A 20,592-nucleotide genomic window follows, 5' to 3' on the forward strand; every position below is an offset into this window, starting at 1 on the left:
GTAACAGACATTATGGTATACAAAGTCAAAAATACTTACTATCTGTTCCTTTAAGAAAAAAATTTAGCCAGTTGAGGTGGCTCACTCCTGTAATCCATCAGCTTGGGAGGCTGAGGCAGGAGGACTGTGAGTTCAAAGGCAGCCTCAGCAAAAGCAAGGCACTAAGAAACTCAGTGAGACCGGGTCTCTAGATAAAACACAAAATAGGATTGGGGATGTGGCTCAGTGGCCAAGTGCCCCTTAGTTCAATCCCTGGTACCCAATTAAAAACAATTTATTTTTTGCTCACCCCAGATTTAGTCCCAAAACATTTTTTACTCCCTCCTGAGGAATTCTTGATGAACAAAGGACACAAAAATAGAGAAATTTGTTCAATATACAGTATAATTTCATTATTACAATTGACATGAGACACTTCTAGGAACATTATTTAATCCAAGTTTTCAAACTACCTTGTCAGATTGAAGTAGGTCACAAAAGACCCACCATAATTAAGCTTCTCCAGGGACCACCCATCATAATTAAGCTTCTTGTCAGCAAGATTTTATAGGGTCAACAGGATTTCTGCGAGAGTTCAATATGTTTGAAGCTTCCTCTTTCTTGTAAATGCCAGGTTTGCAAACAAAAGGTAAGATAGACTCTCAAGAGAGCTTGCTATAAAAAAGTTATTGTTTTCCTTGGTAAAAACTTGTGGAACCTCTGTCTGACCTAAAACATATAACAAAGAGTAACTTCTGTAGCTACCCACTGTCAAGTAACTACCCCACTGAGTATAAATCTGAAAGAAGTTCTAGACCCAGGGTCCAGAGATTTTTAGGTACTAACCCCTCTGAACTGCTGCAGCCAATAAACCTGCTTCCTGAAAATTCCTCGGGTGTCCAGCCTTATCGGTCCTACAGTAAGGTAACTGTGTCTGCTTTATAGGTTAGGAAACAGGCCCAGAGAGAGCACAGAACTAGAACTCAACTAAAGTCTTAGGCCTCCACGTTTGGTGTAATTTCGTTACACTCATTACATGCCTTATGACTGCAAGACAAATCTCACTGACTGCTATTTTTATTTAGGGTCAATAAGACATTAGTTCTACAGCTAAAGAATAACTGTAATCTGAATTATGTTAATGTTTCAATAATTATATGCTCACATTACTTGTTCTGTGAGGAAAAACACTACATATTTCTCATATACATGAGAGTTCTTCCAAGTCTGTGTAAGAAGACCTGGAACTAGCCTCGTTACATGCCCAAGTCAACAAAAGAATTAAGAACATTTACTTTCCAAATGACTTTTAAGTCTTCATGGATATTAAACAAAATTCTAAAATTTTTGGTGATTTTAAAACATATAAGAATAAAAGAATCATCCATTTTATAAAATAAGGAGAGATATACCTGAATTAAAAGAACTAAATCTTAAGAATTTTTGAAAGTTTTGTATGCAACAAAGTCTTTTATGCCTTGCCAACACACACACACACACACACACACACACACACACGTAAGTGCCACTGTTTATTTCACCCCTTGACATATATGAATAAACTTTAATTGAAAGTGAAAATGGTATAAAAACATTTGTCAAATGAATGTTAAATTTGGCTTCTCGGGGCTGGGATTGTGGCTCGCAGTAGAGCGCTAGCCTAGCGCAGGTGGGACCCGGGTTCAATCCTCAGCACCACGTAAAAATAAAGGCATTGTGTTGTGTCCATCTACACCTAAAAAATAAATATTTTAAAAAATGGCTTCTCTGCAAATTTTTTTTTGAGAAATTTTTCTACTCAGAAGTTACAGACATAAGAGTTTAGGTAGCCATACACAGTTATAGAAAGTACCCTCTGTCCTCTGACCCTTGATCCAATTTTTTCTTTCCCCCAAATTTCTCTCTGAATATGTTAAAACTTCCTCAAACAGTTATCTACACTAGGTTATGACAAAATAACAGCAAAGGTGTGCCACCCAAGTTATTGATTGTTATATAAACTGATAGCAAAACATAATAGACAAAAACCAGTGAAGAGGGATTAGACTACTTAGTATTAGCTTCATAAATGGTCACTTATTTTCAATCTCACGCTGGGAAATCTATCAAAATGTTACCCAGTTTACCTTGCTTATCCCAAGGAATTTACAGACCAGGTTAATGTCTCAATCTAATCTCATCATTAAAATCACTCGAAGCTCTTGTTAAACTAAATTCCTAGACCTTTCTTGAGGAATTCAGTAAGTTTGGGACTAAGGATTTTGTTTTTCATAAATGCGAACAATCAAGCTCCACCTCAGACCTACTGAATTGGGCAAAGGTGAGAACTGACCAGATATGTCCTTTTTCAAGGACATAAGCTTATGAAGCATTTTGTAAAACACAAGATACTCCTCCAACTAAGATACAACTGAGCAAATAGAAAATCAACAAGGATGAGAGGAGGAGAATTAAAAAAAAAAAAGAGGAATGCAAACAGAAACAAATGAACCCATCAATCTGTCAAGTTAATAACATAACCACACAGAAGGGAGGGGGAAGACCCATCCTGATTAACTTTGGAACAAAATATTTTGATTGTGTAACCTTTAGCCTTAGCAAAGATAAAATGAGTGTAAACAATATCGTACTCTGTTTGGTATGTTTTTTTTTTTCACAGTGGTATGGGTTACACTTTCCGAAACTACCTTATGTGTACTCTAGGGCTAAGCAAATAAGTAATACACAACTGTGTAGTGTGGAAAAGGGAAGCCAGGTTTCTCACTGCCAGAGAAGGAGTTAAGAGAGAGAGAGAGAGGGAAAAAACAGAAATGGGCCCTGTGGTTCTAACTTGTGTTGTATATTGTACACGCACATACATATGAGTAGCTTTATGTCCTTTATGAAAGGACTAGAAACAATGTCAACTCACTAACAATGAGCACCAGCCTCCAGATACTAGTTTGAAGATAACTTTTCCAATAAGACTATAGGTTCCCTGGAGAAATGTCTGATTCTTCTGCTATATCAGGAAAAATATAAGATCAACCTGGAACGTCCTATAATGATAGAAAATTAGAAAGTTCTCAAAAAAATAAATAAATAAAGGGACACAAAATGAAAGAACACAAAAATCAGCTTAAATAGGCTCCCACAGGCCAAATACAAGTCAATCTGAGTAACTAAATAATGACAGTAAAAGATTATCGTCCATAAAATAAAAATCCATACTACTTATTTTTAGGTTTTGTTTGTTTATTTTAGGTTTTTGTCTATTTGTTTTTAGTTAGTGTCTTATGGATACACATGATGGTGTGATTCACTGTGGTATATTCATATATGTACAGAGAACAGTTAGGTCAGACTCATTTCACTGTACTTCCCTTATCCCATCCCTTTTCCTTTTCCCTCAATCCCCTTCATCTAGTCTACTGACCTTTCTTCTATTTTGATGGAACCCATCCTTCCTTCCCTTCCCCTTACCCCATTATTTTGAACTAGCCTCCACATATCAGAGAAAACATTCAACCTTTGACTTAATGAGTCTGGTGACTAAATTCATTTAGCATGATCATCTCCAGTTCCATCATTTACCGGCAAATGCCATAATTTCACTCTCATTTATTACTGAGTAATACTCCATTGTGTATGAGGCCAATATTATACTGAAGAGAGAAAAATGGAAAGCATTTCCTCTTAAAACAAGAACAAGACAAGGATGCCCATTCTTACCTCTTCTATTCAATAGAGTCCTCGAAACTCTAGCCAGAACAGTCAGACAAGAAAAGAAAATTAAAGGGATATGAAAAGGGAAAGAAGAGGGCAATTTATCTGTTTACTGATGACATGATTCTATATTTAGAGGACCCAAAAACTCCAACAGAAGACTTCTACAGCTGACAAACAAATTTGGTAAAGTAGCAGGATATAAGATCAACATTCATAAATCAATCACTTTCCTATACTCCAATAATGAATCTGCTGAAAAGAAATTAGGAAAACTATTTCCATTCACAATAACCTCAAAAAAACAAAACAAAACAAAATAAGTGCTCACTTTGGCAGCACATGTACTAAAATTGGAATGATACTGAGAAGATTAGCATGGCCCCTGCACAAGGATGACATGCAAAATTCATGAAGGATTCCAACTTTTAAAAGAAAACAAAATAAAAAATAAAATACTTGGGAATTAATGTAACAAAGGATGTGAAGGAGCTCTTCAATGAAAACTATAGAATACTGAAAAAAAACCAGAAAGATACCTCCCATGTTCATGAACAGGTAGAATTAATACTATCAAAATGGACATGCTACCATGTTACACAGATTCAATGCAATCCCCATCAAAATACCAATGGCATTCTTCATAGAACTGGAAAAGGCAGTTCTAACAGATAATTCGTGCATATATTGGAACAAGGGGATGGGATACTAAATACTTAAAATATAGGAGTGGCTTTGGAACCAGACAACACACAGAGACAAGAAGGATTTGAGGAAACATAGCAAGAAAAGTGTAAGGTGCCTTGAACAGGCTATTAGTAGGAATCTAGACTTCAAGTGGAACTTCTGGGGAATGATATTGGCCAAATTATATTGTTATATTGTGTGCATATTCAAATATATAGCAATGTGTCCCACCATTATGTACAACTATAATGCACTAATTAAATGGTGGAAGAAAAGAAATGGCAAAATTTTTTAAAAAATGGATCTAGACTTTAAGGATACTGCCAGTGAGGGCAAAAAGGATGTGAGAAACATGTTATAGAAACTGGAAGAAAGGAGATCTTTCTTGAATAGTGGCAGAACTTAGTGATACCACCTCCATCATGTTTATATGGAAAGCACAGAATACAACTCCTGATGGGGCTTTACAGGAGTTTCCAAGCAAGCAGACTTCAGAGTCTCTTCTTGCTGAAAGAGGAGATATAAGCACTGAAGAAAAGGCTGTTAAACAAAAGGACATGATAATTTTAAGTGCACAGTCTTTCCCAACGGCACGTGGCCTAACAGTAAGAAATTGCTTCTGAGCAAAGATTAAAAAGAAAAGGGCTTATCTTCAGGGGATAATCCCCAAAACCAAGTGGAGTAAATTTCACAGGAGGTCCATGTGATTCTATGAGAGAATTAAATTAGTAGAAATGCCCTTAACATAAAGACTTAGAGACTATACAAAATGGAAAAAAGCCACAGGGTTCCCCTAAAATTGCACTGAAAACGGGTAGGCTGAGAAAACTGTCAGGGACAGATATGTGCTACCTTCCAAATGGGTGGCTCAGGCCAGAAATAAGTACCCAGAGGGTCAAGCCAAGAACCATGGGGAATTATCCCTGGAGTTAAGTAACAGAGGGAATGACTAACATGAGGGGTTAGGGGAGAGCAGTCTAAGAGTGGGGCTCTCAAAACTGAGATTACAGAAAAAGCAAGATCACCAGTAATGACAAAGTCCAGAGAATGAGTGAACTAGGTGAGGCAAAAATATAATACCAAAAGCATTCAAGGAACTGGGAGATCATCCACCTGGCTGCTGAAATCACTAAGAATGCTGACAGTAACTGTGATGAGACAAAGCAAACTAGATATTAGTAATTACAAAAGTCCAAACTCATGAACATGACCCGCAGGGATCCTCGTGATCTGCCCTGACGTATTCCTTTGCCTTGACCTCTCTTCATTACCAGCCCAAGCACATTCAACATTTCCAGTCCTCAAACATACCATATGTGACTCTGGGACTTTGAGAATGCTCTCCTCTCTCTGGCTCATTCTCCTCTGCCCACCCTGAAGTGGGCTGGATGTTCCTGGGTATGTTTCTACAAGTCCCTAAAATTATTACATCACAGTATTTTTAAACTTGGCTCTTATGTCTTATTTTTAGAACCCTATTAACTCCATGAGAGCCAGGGTGGATCCTATAGTGTTGAACAGTGTTCCCCACACTCAGCTCAGTGTCTGGTAGACACAGCAAAGACCTTATGAAGGAAAAAGACGATTTCCTTCCTAGGTCTCAGATAAAACGTCTGAAGCAGTTTTCAAAATATCCCATTTCTAGGGCGCCTCTCCAGATTCTCTGACAAACATTAATATCTGAGCTCAAACAATGCTTTCCCTTAGCACACGAATATATGGGGTTTAAAATACCTTATAAACATTAGGTTTGTAGTTTCTTAAAACAATATATATTTTTTTATGCATAGAAGCCTTAAAAAGATTTCTCTCATGAATTCCCTGATGTCCACAAAAGGAGAGATTAAAAACTTCAATAGAAACCACCATGATGGATTTTCCCTTCTATAGAGATCTCATTTGTTACATTGACCAATTCTTCATTTTCATCTGAGGAGGTTTACTTAAATTATTTGGAGCTATAGTGCCTAAAGAAGCACATAGAAACAGAAGTCAAGGCAGAAGTAGCAGGTGATCATTGACACAATGTACATACATACTAACCAAATCACAGAGAGCTATAATTTGGCACAAAACAATTGAGAAACTCTTTCTCCAATTACCAGAAATATAAATGATTATAATAATTTTAGAAAATTGATTCTCAAATAAAAACAGGCAAAAAGAAAATCTTGGATTTGTCAAATAAGTGAGTTTTAAAAACTCATTAAGTTATCACAATTTTCTCATTTTTCTGGGTTCTGTCATTTACATAAACAAATGTTTAGTTGACTTGATTAAAGTTAAAATTATCAGGTATAGCTAAGTTACTACTCAAACTTTTAATGCTCTGCAATATATATATTTATATATAAATCCTCACACATGTTCATGTAACTTTAAAACTGAGCACACTGCTCTAAGCCTGCTGGTAAGATTTGAAATTCTCTAGCTTAGGCACCAGTATTTGGTCACCATCCAAAGCATTAGACTCATTGTAGGAATGTACCATTTTGCAAAGGAATGCTTTTCTCTGAACTCAAACTTATTTGCTCAATAAAGCAGGAAAATTTCTGCCCCAAATCTAAAATGTGTCTTCATCTACCACAGTGCTTGCTTTCTTCTCTCAATACTTAACTAGCTGAAATGAACCTGTTACAGTTTAGATCTTAAATGTTTCTCAAAGGCCATGTGTCTAAGGCTTGGTTACCAGCCTGCGGCACTGTTGGGAGGTGGTGGCCCCTTTAGAAAAAGGGGCCTTATGGAAGGAAGTTAGATCACTGGGGGCATGGCTTCAAAGGGGATATTGAGACGCTGACCCCTTCCCCTCCCTCCTTCTCCATCTTTCTTTTCCCAGCTGCCATGAGATGAACAGCTTTGCTCCCCCATGAACCCCCATCATGATGCTCTGCCTCACCACAGGCCAAAGGCAACAAAGCCAAGCAACCAGGAAGTAAAATTCAGAACTGTCAACCAAAATAAATGTTTCCTCCTTACCAATTTATTATCTCAGGTATTCTTTCACAGAGATGGACAGCTAACCAAAACAGCCTCCTTCATTTTAAGACCAATCACATTTGTGGTCTTTCTCTGGTTGTTGCCTTTCAATTATTCACTGTCTATAAATGTCTTCAGTGGGTCTCCTTCTACCATATCTTTCAATTTTCTTTCCCCATGGGTCATTTTCTACAGGCTAGAAACAAGCTCATGCTTTTCTATCCTTTAACTATTGCTATGATTTCAAAGTCCCTCCAAAACTCATATTGAAATTCATTGCCACTGTGATGCTATTGAGACCTGGGTCTTTTAAGAGGTAATTAGGTCAAGAATGAATTAAGGCCATTATCACAGGAATGGCTTTGTTATAGAATTGAGCCTGCACACTCTCTTGCCTCTTACCCTCTCATTATGTGATCTGCTTCTACTACTTGCAGCCCCTTGATTTTGGATTTCCCACCTTCCCAACTAAGAGAAAGAAGTTTCCTTTACTAATCACACATTCTGTGGTATTCTGCTGCAGCAGCTATGCTTCGGTATGCATGTGTATATATTATATTCACTAATTTTTTTCTCAATCTCCTCCTTGTAATTTTATATAAGAATTCTTGATAGTGTTAACTTTAAAATTTAGCTTCTAGAATATTCATTCAGGTAGGATTGTGACTGAGTATGAGAAGCAATTAATATTGCCCAGAAATGGCGTGCCTATAATTCTAATAACTCGGGAGGCTGAGGCAGGAGGAGATATAGCTCAAGGGCAGAGTACCCCCGGTTCAATTCCCAGTACCACCCCCCCAAAAAAAAAGAAGGAAGGAAGGAAAAGGAAAATGTATACAATGACGACTGGGGCACACCATTATCTCACTTGAGAGAGAGGATAAGAATACCTCCTTTTGTTTAAAGTATAGATGCATCTTACTAAGTGAAAGCATGAAGTATAGGAAAGTTGTAGAAAAACTCAAAAATATACAGACTGGAGAGTGCAGGCTAAGAAGCCAAAGGGGTGGACTGTACTGGCAATGGGGTGCTGCCTCTCAGCTTCAAAGCCACCTTGTTTTGCCAGGCTGGGGCTAGAACTCTGCAAACCACAATATTCTACCACCTAGGTTTTTATTAATTTTTTTTTTTTTAAAACTACCTATAGGGGTGCCAGTGGAAGAGTAGAGGCTAGTGGAGGAACAAAGAACCTGGTCCTTCCTGTTTTGCTTCCCATTATTGAAAAGTATCGCCCAGCAAAGGTTTCCCACCTAGGCAGCAGCAAGTGGTCCCTGTAACCAGTGTTTTTCCACATTCTCAGAACATGCCATAGTATGCCCCCTCAGAGACACCTCCTCCACAGACATCCCACATCACCTCCATGAGTATATAAGTTCCAGCTCTCAAAGCCCCTCTCATCAAGAGCCTGAGGAATTGATTAGATTAAGGCTCTCCTAGCCCAATCATTAAACCTCTAAACCAAACTGGGCACAGTGGTGCATACCTGTAATCCCAGCAGCTTGGAAAGCTGAGGCAGGAGGATAGTGAGTTTAAAGCCAGCCTCAGTCAAAAAGCAAGGCACTAAGCAACTCAGTGAGTGAGACTCTGTCTCTAAATAAAATACAAAATAGGGCTGGGGATGTGGCTCAGTAACTGAGTGCCCCTGAGTTCAATCCCTGGTACCTAAACACAACAAAACAAAACCTCTATTACAGTACCCATTACTTCTACATTGTCAAGTCCATTGATATAAGTCTGACTTTATTATATCTTTCTGCTGTATTTGAGCATTGGTCATTCAACTTCTCTTGAAATTATTACTTTATTAATAATTTTTGGCTAATTAAAACATTTCTGTAGGGTAAATTAGAAAGAAAAATAGAAGTTTTTTATTCATTCAACAAATAATTTTAAGCATTTATGTAAATATTTCCATTGAGTTAATTTCTACAGGTAGAACTACTGCTCAGCATAGTAAGTGCTATGTGTGTACATTACTAAGTGGTATGACCAAGTAATATGTCATATCAACTTCTATACCAGGGACTCTCAAAGTTGAGTTCTAAAGAATCATCTAAAGAGCTTGGTAAAATAAGGATTAGTGAGGCCCCCCTCCAGAATGTGGATTTACCAGTTCTGGGGTAGAGCTACCTAACTTAAATTTTCATAAAGTATTCACATGATGCTGATTTCTGCAAAATGCTACACTGCCCACACATGTTCCTGTTAGTTCTTATTTACAGTTAAAAATTCAACTCAGCCATATCCTTCCTTAAGCAACCTTCCCTCCCTCCTCTCTTTTCTTACCAGTTGGACTAAATGCCTCTCAAGAGTCAAGGGCTTCCAAAGCAGCATGTACCCACCAAGTACGTCTAAGTAACCACTGAAACTGAAACTTTATACATGTCTGTCCCAAGCACTAGCCTACAACCACCTCAAGGGCAGAGTCATAACTATTCATCTTTATATTTTTAATTTTCTTTTCAAAAACATTTTATTGTGGTAAAATATATATAACACAAAATTTGCCACTGTAACTACTTTTAGTGTCAAATTCAGCAACATCAAGTACGTTCATGCTGTCTTGCAACTTTCACCACCATATGACTCCAGGACTTTTTTCATCTTCTCAAACTAAAACTCAGAATCCATCAAGCAATGACTCCCTACATCCCCTCCTCCAGGCACCTGATAACCAGAACTCTACTTTGTGTTTCCATTTGTCTTCATATGGATAGGTTTTAGCATATCACCCCATGTTATGTCTCAGTAACTATAGTACTAAAGGAGTCAAGTTTCTCTTTAAGTACCAAATGAAAGAATGAATGAGAAAAAAATTAGAGTTAAAATTAAGAGTTCATATTATTATTGGAGCATATAAGAAAACTTGAATATATTACCTGATAGAATTATAAATATATGGCTATTTCAAACCACTTTTTTGGTTCTCTGCCTAACACAAATAAATATCAAGTATTTGTATTTTTAACCAAAAATATCACATATAGAAAAAATTTACCTGAGGAAGAAATACAAAATAAGTTTTTCCCTTTTCCACTTAAATATCTAGGATCCCTGAACTGAGTTCACTTTTCTTTCAGACTATATGCCTATTCATATCTGCAATATCTTGCTACCTTAATCAACAGGAGGAGCAAAAAGGAAATCTAATGGAGAAGAGTGTTGTACATAAAAAGAAACATATATGCAAAGAACCCTCTATAAATGGTTTGCTATTAAAGGAAATGTAGGGATGGGAGAGGTTTCATAATATACTTTTGTAGACAGAAACTCTTGCATTTCAGGAAAAAAAAACTCTGCAGAAATGGTCAAATTAATTATTTGTTACTTACAGAAAATAAAAAAGATGGACCTTAAGGTCATAATTCTTGAAAGAATTCTTTAATAATGGCTCCATGTAACAGATGAATAGATTCAAGTCCCCTTTCATCCAGCACTGTATGTTCCAGTTTGCACCTGAATTAAAAATAAACTGCATTAAGTCTGAAAAACATTCTGAACAACTCAGTGAAAGAGAAGAGCTAAATTGAATTTACTTATGTTCTGAAGCAACTTCCATTGCCTGTTCTGAGAGAAAAAGACTAAGCTCTAACTACTGGTAGGCTTGCCCAAGTGATGTAGTACCTGTGACCCTCAGTTTCCTTCTTTGTTATGTAAGAGAATTAAATTCAATGATTTCTTCTCAAACTTGTTTTTAATAACAAACCACTTAAGTCAGACAAAAGACCTCAAAATTCATTTAATTCAGTTCTTTCTCACTTTTCAGGAGAAAAAAAGAACAACAGATATCAGTGAATAAGCAAATCTAGAGGGATATTTACATGGCTGTTTTAGCAAATAAAGGCACAGTGACTCATATCTGAGCTATGATCCGTGTCTTAAATTTTTGTTTATTACAATATCATAGGCCCCAAATACAACTAATAAAAGTATATTTCCACTACACATTGAAACACACACACACCTGATGTGATGAAGATAAACTATGCATAATTTATAAGGCAGGAATAGCAAATGTTGGAAATCATAACTAACTTAAGACAACACTAACACATATTCCCAAACCAGGATTTCTAGCTACTAGGGACCTTGAAACACTGTTGCCCCTATGAAAGCAGCAGCCTACTTAGAAGAATAAACTGAAATCCTCAAGAATCACTACTTAACTTGGCAATTTTAGTTATAAAAATTTAAACTCACTTAAAAGTAGCTAGTTATCAGCCTTCATATGTAATATAAAATTAAAATAATAATCATAAATAATTTATCATTTCAAGACTCATCACTGGGACCTGACTTCTTCACTTAATTCTTGGCATATTTAATAATTACTAAATTGGCTAAGTTTCCTTACACATTTTAAAAAGTACCTCACTTAAAATGAAGTTAATAGCTATGAATGGAATTGGGGACACAGTGAGTTATTGCTATTACCTTATTTTTTAAATCTGATTTTATTTCATATTTATGTTCCATCATTATTCCTAAACTGATTTCAATATACCAGAGTGTTTCTCCACATCATCATGTCTATCAATGATGATGAACAAGGGTTAATTTTGTATTTCAGGGCATATCTGGCAATTCCTAGAGACTTTTTTTCATTCCAGTTGGGGAGGGAATGCTACTGGCATCTAATGGGTAAAGTCCAGAGCTATTGCTTAGCATCCCACAATGTACAGGTTAGCCCCCCAAAACAAAGAATAAAACCAAAATGTAAAGATGGCTTTTTACTGAAGACTTTTTTTTTTTTTTGGCAAGGTGTTTACCCTGACTTTAGAACAGCTGGACAAAATGTACCCAAGATCCTCCAAAGTATAAGACCTTATAAAAGACATCCATGCCCACGCATGCACCAAAATGGCAAGAATATCAATTGGAATATCCTGAGAGGCCCACAAGGAAGTGTTATGCTTTTCACTTATATTTTTATAAAGTCTCTTCATAAGGTTAAATCAATTAACTCTAGTCTATTTAGTTTTTCCAGAAGACCTGTAAATAGTTTTATTGTTTATATTTTCAGAGGCAGAATTATTAACTAGACTACCTATATTTATTATGCATTATACTTAAAACAACAAACCCCTTAATTTAAAATGTATATGGTTTTAGAAAGATGCCTTGCCTGAACAAATCATTGGAATTTTTAAACTATTTAAAACTTAACTCATTCAACATTGTCGTTAATAAATTGATATCTTATCTAATTAACAAAAATACAATAATTTTTCTGTTTCAAAGCAAATTTAGAAGACTACAAGGAATGTTCTTAAAGGTAAAAAAGAGTTTGCTTATTGCATTTTCATGGGATATAAAATAATTTGGGGCATATATATTAGCTCGGTCATATGGTGAATCCTAATTTTATTAATAACAAAAGCAATACTATATGTTAAGAACAATATCGTAAGACATCTATTTCCTACAGGTTTTAGAGAATTAAAATACTCTGTTTGATACAGTTAAAACCTAACAGTTAATGTCTGGAAAATTAAAATACTTACCTAGATGTTGAAAAACTAAGGAATTTACTGCTGAAACAAATGTCCTCCCATCCGTGCCGTCCTCAGATACAGAGCAGTTCTTTTCTTGTTCACTCCAAAAACAACAGTGGAACTTTGTTTGGGATAAGTTAGAAATGTAGGCAACACTTGAATTAAATTTAGCTTCAACAACTGCCTCATAATGTCCATCCAAACGTGAAGCATTCTTTGAGGTTCCGGCAGGCAAAAGGAAGTCATCACCAGTTGCATTTGCTGGCATACAAGACAATTTAAATCTCCAGGGAGTAATTGGATATGCCGAGTTAAATGCAGTTATCACACAAAGAAATTCTGTAGGACATTAACAAGATACACAGAATGTAAGTCATCATTCTGACTAAAATATAAGCTGAAAGTATCTGAAACCATGTAGCACCCAGTAATAATTATTCAACTTTCAAAGTGCTCAGTCATATTTAATGACCAGCTCTGAGCTTCCATATTACAATGTGTTAAACTCGAGATTGTTCACTTATTTATTCAAATAACTCCCACACTCTGTCAGCTCTTTTTTGAAAGTTCACACATCATTTTTCCTTGTTAATCTAACATATTTATAATTCAATGAATGGACATTAACACTCAATTTATTATTTTTCTTTTCTATAATAAAATTCTAACATCTGGCAGGAATAAGAAATATATGGTTGTGAAATTATATAAACAAAAATGAAAGCATTCTTTTAGCATTTATTGAAGCGTAAAATCGAAACATTAACGCTGCTTTTACTGAGTGCTTTTGAAAACAGTTTGCCCTGACATGAGGACAGTTGGACAAACTATGACCAGGATCTTCAGATATAAGATATCATATAAGACATGCATGCCCTAATTAGTACTCTCCAAGAAGTGATACACAGCAACAGATTTCTTCCAGAAAATTTCAACTGCTAATTTAATTATCACTTTCTAAATATAAAGATTAAGAACATTTATACAACCTTGTACCAAGAAATATTCAAAAATTAATCTTTAAATAAGTAATTGTTTGAAAATAAAATAATTATTAAATCTACAATTCTGGGGGAGGGTTTTGTTCATTTGTTTTAAAAATTATCCAAATATTCCAATAAGTTTGTTGCCATATATATATATATACACTAATGCAGAATGAAAAATTCTGAGAATTTTGTATGGCTTTCAGTGGAATTTGAAGAACTATGGTAAATGCAAAAATATAAGAAAATAAAAGCAACAAAGGTGTTCTGCAGTAGGTGAATGGATAAATAAATTGCAGTACATTCAGACAAAGAAATATTAATCAGTTCTAAAAAGAAATGAGCTATCAAGCAATGAAAAGACATGGAGGAAAATTAAATGCATAATACTAAGAAAAAGAAGCTCATCTGAAAAAGGAGACATGTCATTTGATTCTTAACTATGTGCCATTCTGGAAAAGGCAGAACTATGAAGATATTAAAAAGATCAGTGGTTTCCAGGAGTTGGGAGAAAGAGGGATGAATAAATAACACAGAGGACGAACAGGGGTCAAACTACTCTGCATGACCCTGTAACAGTGGGCAAATGTCATTAGACTTGGCAAAAGTCACGGAACGTACAAGAATGAACCCTAATGCAAACTGCAGACTTTGGGTGGTGATGAAGCACCAAAGTTTATCAGTTAGCAAATGTTACCATTCAGGGGAGGGATGTTGATAATGGGGATGGTTACAAATGTGTGGAGGCAGCAAGTAGACAGAAAATCTCTCTGTCTTCCTCACATTTTTGCTATGAGCCTAAAACTGATTTTAAAAATAAAATCTATTAAAAATGTAAGACCAAAGAAATCTTTAAATTTAGTTCATAAATTTTTTTAAATACAAAAGCAAAATGTGTAAAATACTCAATTATAATATATAGGTATTGACTTACTAGTTTGATTTCTAAACCTTTCTCTAAATATAAAATAATATAAACATGTATTGATGCAAAAATTAAGTCAAAAATGATTAACTTGAGTAATGTTACCATCCCCACACTGATGACAATTAGGTATCATTAACATCACCAAAAGAAAATGTTCAGTATAACTGGATTTCTCTGAACTTCAACTTTTCTAACAACCTTCTGTTTCTGAAAACAGAAGATCTCTACGAAATCAGAATATTTTTATTTAAAAAAAATAATATTTGTTTTGTGGGGTTTCTTTGTTATGTTTTTTTAAAAAACATGAATATGTTACACTACTAATTAAAGCATTTTGTTTTATAATTGCACATGGAAAATTCAGTGAACTGAACTGAAATTAATCTCAAAGACTCAAATATTGAAATAAACAAACAAATTAAATTCATAAACATAGCAGCAACTGAATTGCTTTAATTAAAAGATGAGACTATTTTGTTTACAATCTTTCTTTGCAAATATTTCTTTCCCTCAGAATGAATCCTGAAAAGCAAGATATCCAGCATTTTTCTCCAAAATGCTGTCCAGTAATAATAACCTAGGATATCTTCTGATTCGTGAGGCTAAAACAAATCTTTCAAAAGCCAGCATAAAACATGAGTCTAATAAAAATTAGAAAAAATATAAAGAATAATTAATAGTTCTTTTAAATATATAATAAAATAAGATGAAGAATATAAATGATAATTATTTCTCTTTGACAGTCCCAGTAACATAGGTTTTTGGAAATCTGTAATAGTGGAGCTATTCTGAGTATTTTCTGAAAGGATACAGATGGCTGCAATGAGAAACAACAGGATGTACAAGGTGGACTTGTAAGGAAGCTTACAAGAGCACCTTTACATTGGAGCAGCAAAAGTTATGCTCAGAACTCGTTGACACAAAGGTAACACTTGCCAGATAAAATAAGTTCAGTTAAAGATAGCCTGACTTTAATTTCAAAACTTTGCAACCTAAACAAAATTAGATTATTCAGATTTTTAAAAATCAGAATATGATGAGAAGCAAGTAAATACCATTTGTTGAAAAGTTACCAGTAATTGGAGAAGGTGGAGCAAGAAGACAGATGAGAACTCTCCACTGATCATCCCCTAAAGAAACATCAATTAAAACAACTATCCATGCATGAAAATACCCAGACACCCATGGCTCCTAAACACTACTGGTACCTAAAAAGTGAGTCTCCTGACCTGCCCCACCCAAATGCAAGATTGGACCCCACAGCCCTTGCAATGATCTCTGATTTTGGAGTCAGAAGGTTGATTGATCTGATCTCTGAATCAGAAGTTTGCTGACCTATATTACAGAAGACTTAGGTCTGAGACAAACCTCAGAAGCAAGGAAGCCTCAATGGACAAGACTTCAGGTGTACAAAGTACTGTGATAGCCATGGCAACCAGAGGGCTTTGGGTGTATCCCAGTGATGTGCCAACCTGGGTAGTCAAGAAATTCTCAATTGGCACTGTGTGCTGCACAAGACATGGGCTTAAGACATCCTATAGTGCTTCCACAGCTGCAGCAATCATAGGCTTAGGGACCATACCAGATGACCTACCAGATGACCAGAATTTCAGCACAGGTTTCCTGCTAAACAATGTTCCTGAACAAATCCAATCTGAAAAGAGTTGAATAAGTATATACTTCAAATGCCAATACATAAATAACCACAAGGATAAAGAAATCAGCAGGGAAACATGCTAGCACCAAATAGAAAAAATAAAGTAACAGTGATCCATCATAAGTAGATGAAGATGCACGTACTGCTTGACAAAAAATCAAGATAACTTTTTGAAAGACACTCAACAAATTTCAAAAACTACAGAGAAACGATTCAAAGAAATGAGGAAAATAAGGGACCAGAATATGAAAAACAGAGACATTAAAATAATAATAATTTTAAAAGCCAAACAGAAATACTGGGAATGAAAAACAGAATGGATAAAATAAAAAAGGGCATGGAGAGCACCAATAACAGAATTAACAAAGTAGAACAATCTATGAACTAGGGGTTATTTGAAGATATACAATTAGAGGAGAAAAAAGAAAAGGGAATGAAAAGGAATAAAGGAAGCTTGTGGAATTTATGGGACAGCATCAAAAGAACAAAATTTCAAGTTACTGGAGTTCAAGAGCAAGTAGAAAACAAAATATATCAAACAATTATTAATAGGTCTGAAAGGAGAGGTAGACTACCATACACTAATATTAGGAAACTTCAACACCCCATTTTTAGCAATGGACAGATCATCCAGACAGAAAATCAAGGACTTAAACTACGCTTTAGACCAAATGAACCTTATAGATATATGTACAGAATATTCCATCCACAGCTGCAGAATGTACAATCTTCTCAACTGCACAGGCAGCATTCTCCAGGATAGATCACATGTTAAGCAACAAAATAAGTCTTCCCAAATTCAAGAAGACTGAAATCAATTATCTTTTCTGGCCACAGTGGTATAAAACTAGAAATGAATAACAAGAATAACCTCAGATGTAGTGGCACACGCCTGTAATCCCAATGGCTTGGGAGGCTGAAGCAGGAGGATCTTAAATTCAAAGCAACTCAGGGAGGCCCTAAGCAACTTAGCAAGACCCTGACTCAAAATAAAAAAGAGCTGAGGATATGGCTCAATGGTTACATGCCCCTGGGCTCAATCCCTCATATGAAATAAAAAATTAAAAAGAGGAACTTCAGAAAATTTACAAATACATGGAAATTTAAAAACCAATAGGACAGGGGCTGGGGATGTGGCTCAAGCAGTAGCGCACTCGCCTGGCATGCGCAGGGCACTGGGTTCGATCCTCAGCACCATATAAAAATAAAATAAAGATGTTGTGTCCATCGAAAACTAAAAAAAAAAAAAAAAAAAAAAAAAAAAAAAAAAAACTAATGGGTCAATGAACAACCAATGGGTCAATGAAGAAATTTAAAAGGGAATTTTAAAAATTCTTGAAAGAAAGAAATGAAAATGAAAACACAACATATCAAAACTTATTGAATATAGCAAAAGAAGTTCTAATACATGTTTTTGGTAATAAATGCCTACTTCAAAAAAAGTTATAAAATAAATAACAAAAAAATTGATCACAGAAATACAAAAGATTGAAAGAAATGTAAATCATCATACTCAAACAAATTGGGTATCATAGAAGGAATTAATAAATTCTGGAATTCATACAACCTTCTAAGATTGAATTATAAAGAGACAAGAAATCTGAATATATTAATAACAAGAAAGAAGATTGAATCAGTAATAAAAATTCTCTCATGAATGAAAATCTCAGGGCTTGATCACTTCACTGTTGAATTCTAATAACCATTTAAAGCAGAACTAAAATCAATTCTCAAACTCTTCCAAAAAGTTGAAGATGATGTAACACTTTCAAACTCATTCTACATAATTGACTCCAAAACCAGTCAAGTACACAACAAAAGGAAAGTAAACAAAAATATAGGCCAAATCCCTGATTAACATAGTGGCAAAAATCCTCAACAAAACAGCAAACTCAATTCAATAGTACATTAAAGAGATCATTCACCATGATCAAGTGGGAATCAACCCAGGGATGCAAGGATGGTTCAACACATGCAAATGACATACCACATAAATAGAACAGAGAACAAAAACAATATGATCATTTCAAGATATTCAGAGAAATCATTTGACAAAATTCAACATCCCTTCATGATAAACCTCTCAACAAATTAGAAATAGAAGAAATTTACCTTAACAAAATAAAGTCCATATATGATAAACCCACAGGTAATATCATATTAAATGAGGAAAAGTTGAAATCTTTTCTTCTGAGATCTAGAACAAGACAAGGATAACCAATCCTGCCACTTTTCTTTAACATATGTTATTGAAAGTACTAGCCAAAGTAATTAGTAAAGAGAAAGAAATTAAATTGAAATGAAGAAATTATATTGACCCTTTTGCAAACAAATGATCTTATACATTGAAAATCTTACAGTCTCTGCAAAAAAAAAAAAAATCTGTTAGAATAAACAAATTCATTAAAGTTGCAGAAAAAAAAGCAAAACCCAGTAGAATTTCTATACAATAGTAGCAAACTATATGAAAAAGAAATCTTTAAAAAACAATCTCATTTATAATAACTACAATATATGAAAGATTCCTATACTGAAAACCATAAAATATTGATTAAAGAAATTGAAGACACAAATAAATGGAAAAATATCCCATGTTCATGGATTAAAGGAATTAATGATGTTAAAATTTCCATGCTACCCAAAGTAGTCTACAAATTCAATTCAATGAGTATCAAAATACAAATGGCTTTCTTAACAGAAATAGAAAATACAATTCATATGTAACCCCAAAAAACCCCAAATAGCCAAAGAAATCTAGATCAAAAGGAACAAAATTGGAGGTATCACAATACCTCACCTCAAAACATACTACCAAGTTATAGTAACCAAAACAGGGGCTGGGGTTGTGGCTCAGTGATAGAGCACTTGCTTTACATGTGTGAGGCATTGGATTCAATTCTCAGCACCACATATAAATAAATGAATAAAATAAAGGTCCATCAACAACTAAAAATTTTTTAAAAAAACATCATAGTGCTAGAATAAAAACAGATACACAGACCAACAGAACAGAATAGAAAACCCCAAAATAAATCCATGTTTCTACAGCCAAGTGATCCTCAACAAAGGGAGAATTTATAAGTCAAAAACATTCATTGGAGAAATGACAGTCTCTTCAATAAATGGTGTTGGGAAAACTAGACATTCTTATGGAAAAATAATAGAAAAATGGACCTCTGTTTCTAACCATAACAAAAAAAATCAACCCCAAATGGATCGAAGACCAAACATCAGATATGAAACTACTAGGAAAAAAAAAAACTAGGGCCAACACTTCAAGACATTTGTACAGACACCAATGTTTTAGATAAAACCCCAAATTACAGACAACAAAAGCAAAAATAGAAAACCAGGATTATTTCAAACTAAGAAGCATCTGTACAGCAAAGGAAACAATCAACAAAGTGATGATACTACCTGCAAAATGGGATGAAATATCTGTATACTATATATCAAATAAGGGGGTTTACATCCAAAATATACAGAGAACTCAAAAACCTCTGAGAAGAAAAAGCTCCACAAATAACCTGATTTAAAGATGGGAAAATGACATAAATAACATTTTTCAAAAGAAGATGTACAAATGGTCAACAGGTATATGAAAAAAATGCTCAATATCACAAATCAAGGAAATGCAAATCAAAATCATGATGAGACATCACCTATTCCTGCAAGGATGATTATTATCCAAAAGACAAAGGGTAACAAATGCTGGCAAAATTGTGAAGAAAAGAGAACCCTTGTACAGTGGTGGTTGGAATGTTAATTAGTATGGCCATTATGGAAAACAGTACAGAGATTCCTCAAAAACAAAAATGAAAAATAGAACTACCATTTGGTTCAGTACTGGGCATATATCTAAAAGAAATAAAATTAGTATATATAACAACAATTCCCATAAATGTGTACAAATATAATGCACCAATTAAAAATATGGGAAAAAATGAAATGAAATAAGCATTAAAGAGATATCTGTATTCCCATATTTATTACAAAGAAAGTATGGTATATATACATTCTAAAAATATTAACCTGACACAGGCTAACTTTATAAGCAAACAAGTTCATTTAGCTCATTTTGGAGGCTGTCTATCCAAATGACATAGTGTAGGCTTAGCAATGGCTGCCTTCAGGGTATGGACATAAATGGGAGAAGTCCAATAGGGAGGGCAATCAAGT

General features: G+C 34.8%; 1 protein-coding gene and 1 non-coding gene across 7 annotated transcripts in view; one reads left to right on the forward strand and one right to left on the reverse strand.

The window, feature by feature from the left end:
• The window catches only part of Lepr (leptin receptor), an 86,754-nt gene that overhangs the window by 49,068 nt on the left and 17,094 nt on the right, over nt 1-20,592 (reverse strand). For all 6 annotated transcript variants that reach the window (XM_048815221.1, XM_048815216.1, XM_015484897.2 and 3 more), the window contains 2 exons: nt 12,852-13,181; nt 10,680-10,803 (listed from right to left, as the gene is read on the reverse strand). In XM_048815221.1, coding sequence (XP_048671178.1) covers nt 10,680-10,803; nt 12,852-13,181 — 454 coding nt within the window. The remainder of the gene's footprint in view (nt 1-10,679; nt 10,804-12,851; nt 13,182-20,592) is intronic.
• Nucleotides 4,008-4,115, forward strand: LOC125610441. The gene has a single exon (XR_007340460.1). It is a non-coding gene; the product is annotated as a U6 spliceosomal RNA (small nuclear RNA).

The sequence above is a fragment of the Marmota marmota genome, unplaced genomic scaffold, assembly GCF_001458135.2.
Source record: "Marmota marmota marmota unplaced genomic scaffold, marMar, whole genome shotgun sequence".
NCBI classification, from domain to species: Eukaryota; Metazoa; Chordata; class Mammalia; order Rodentia; family Sciuridae; genus Marmota; species Marmota marmota.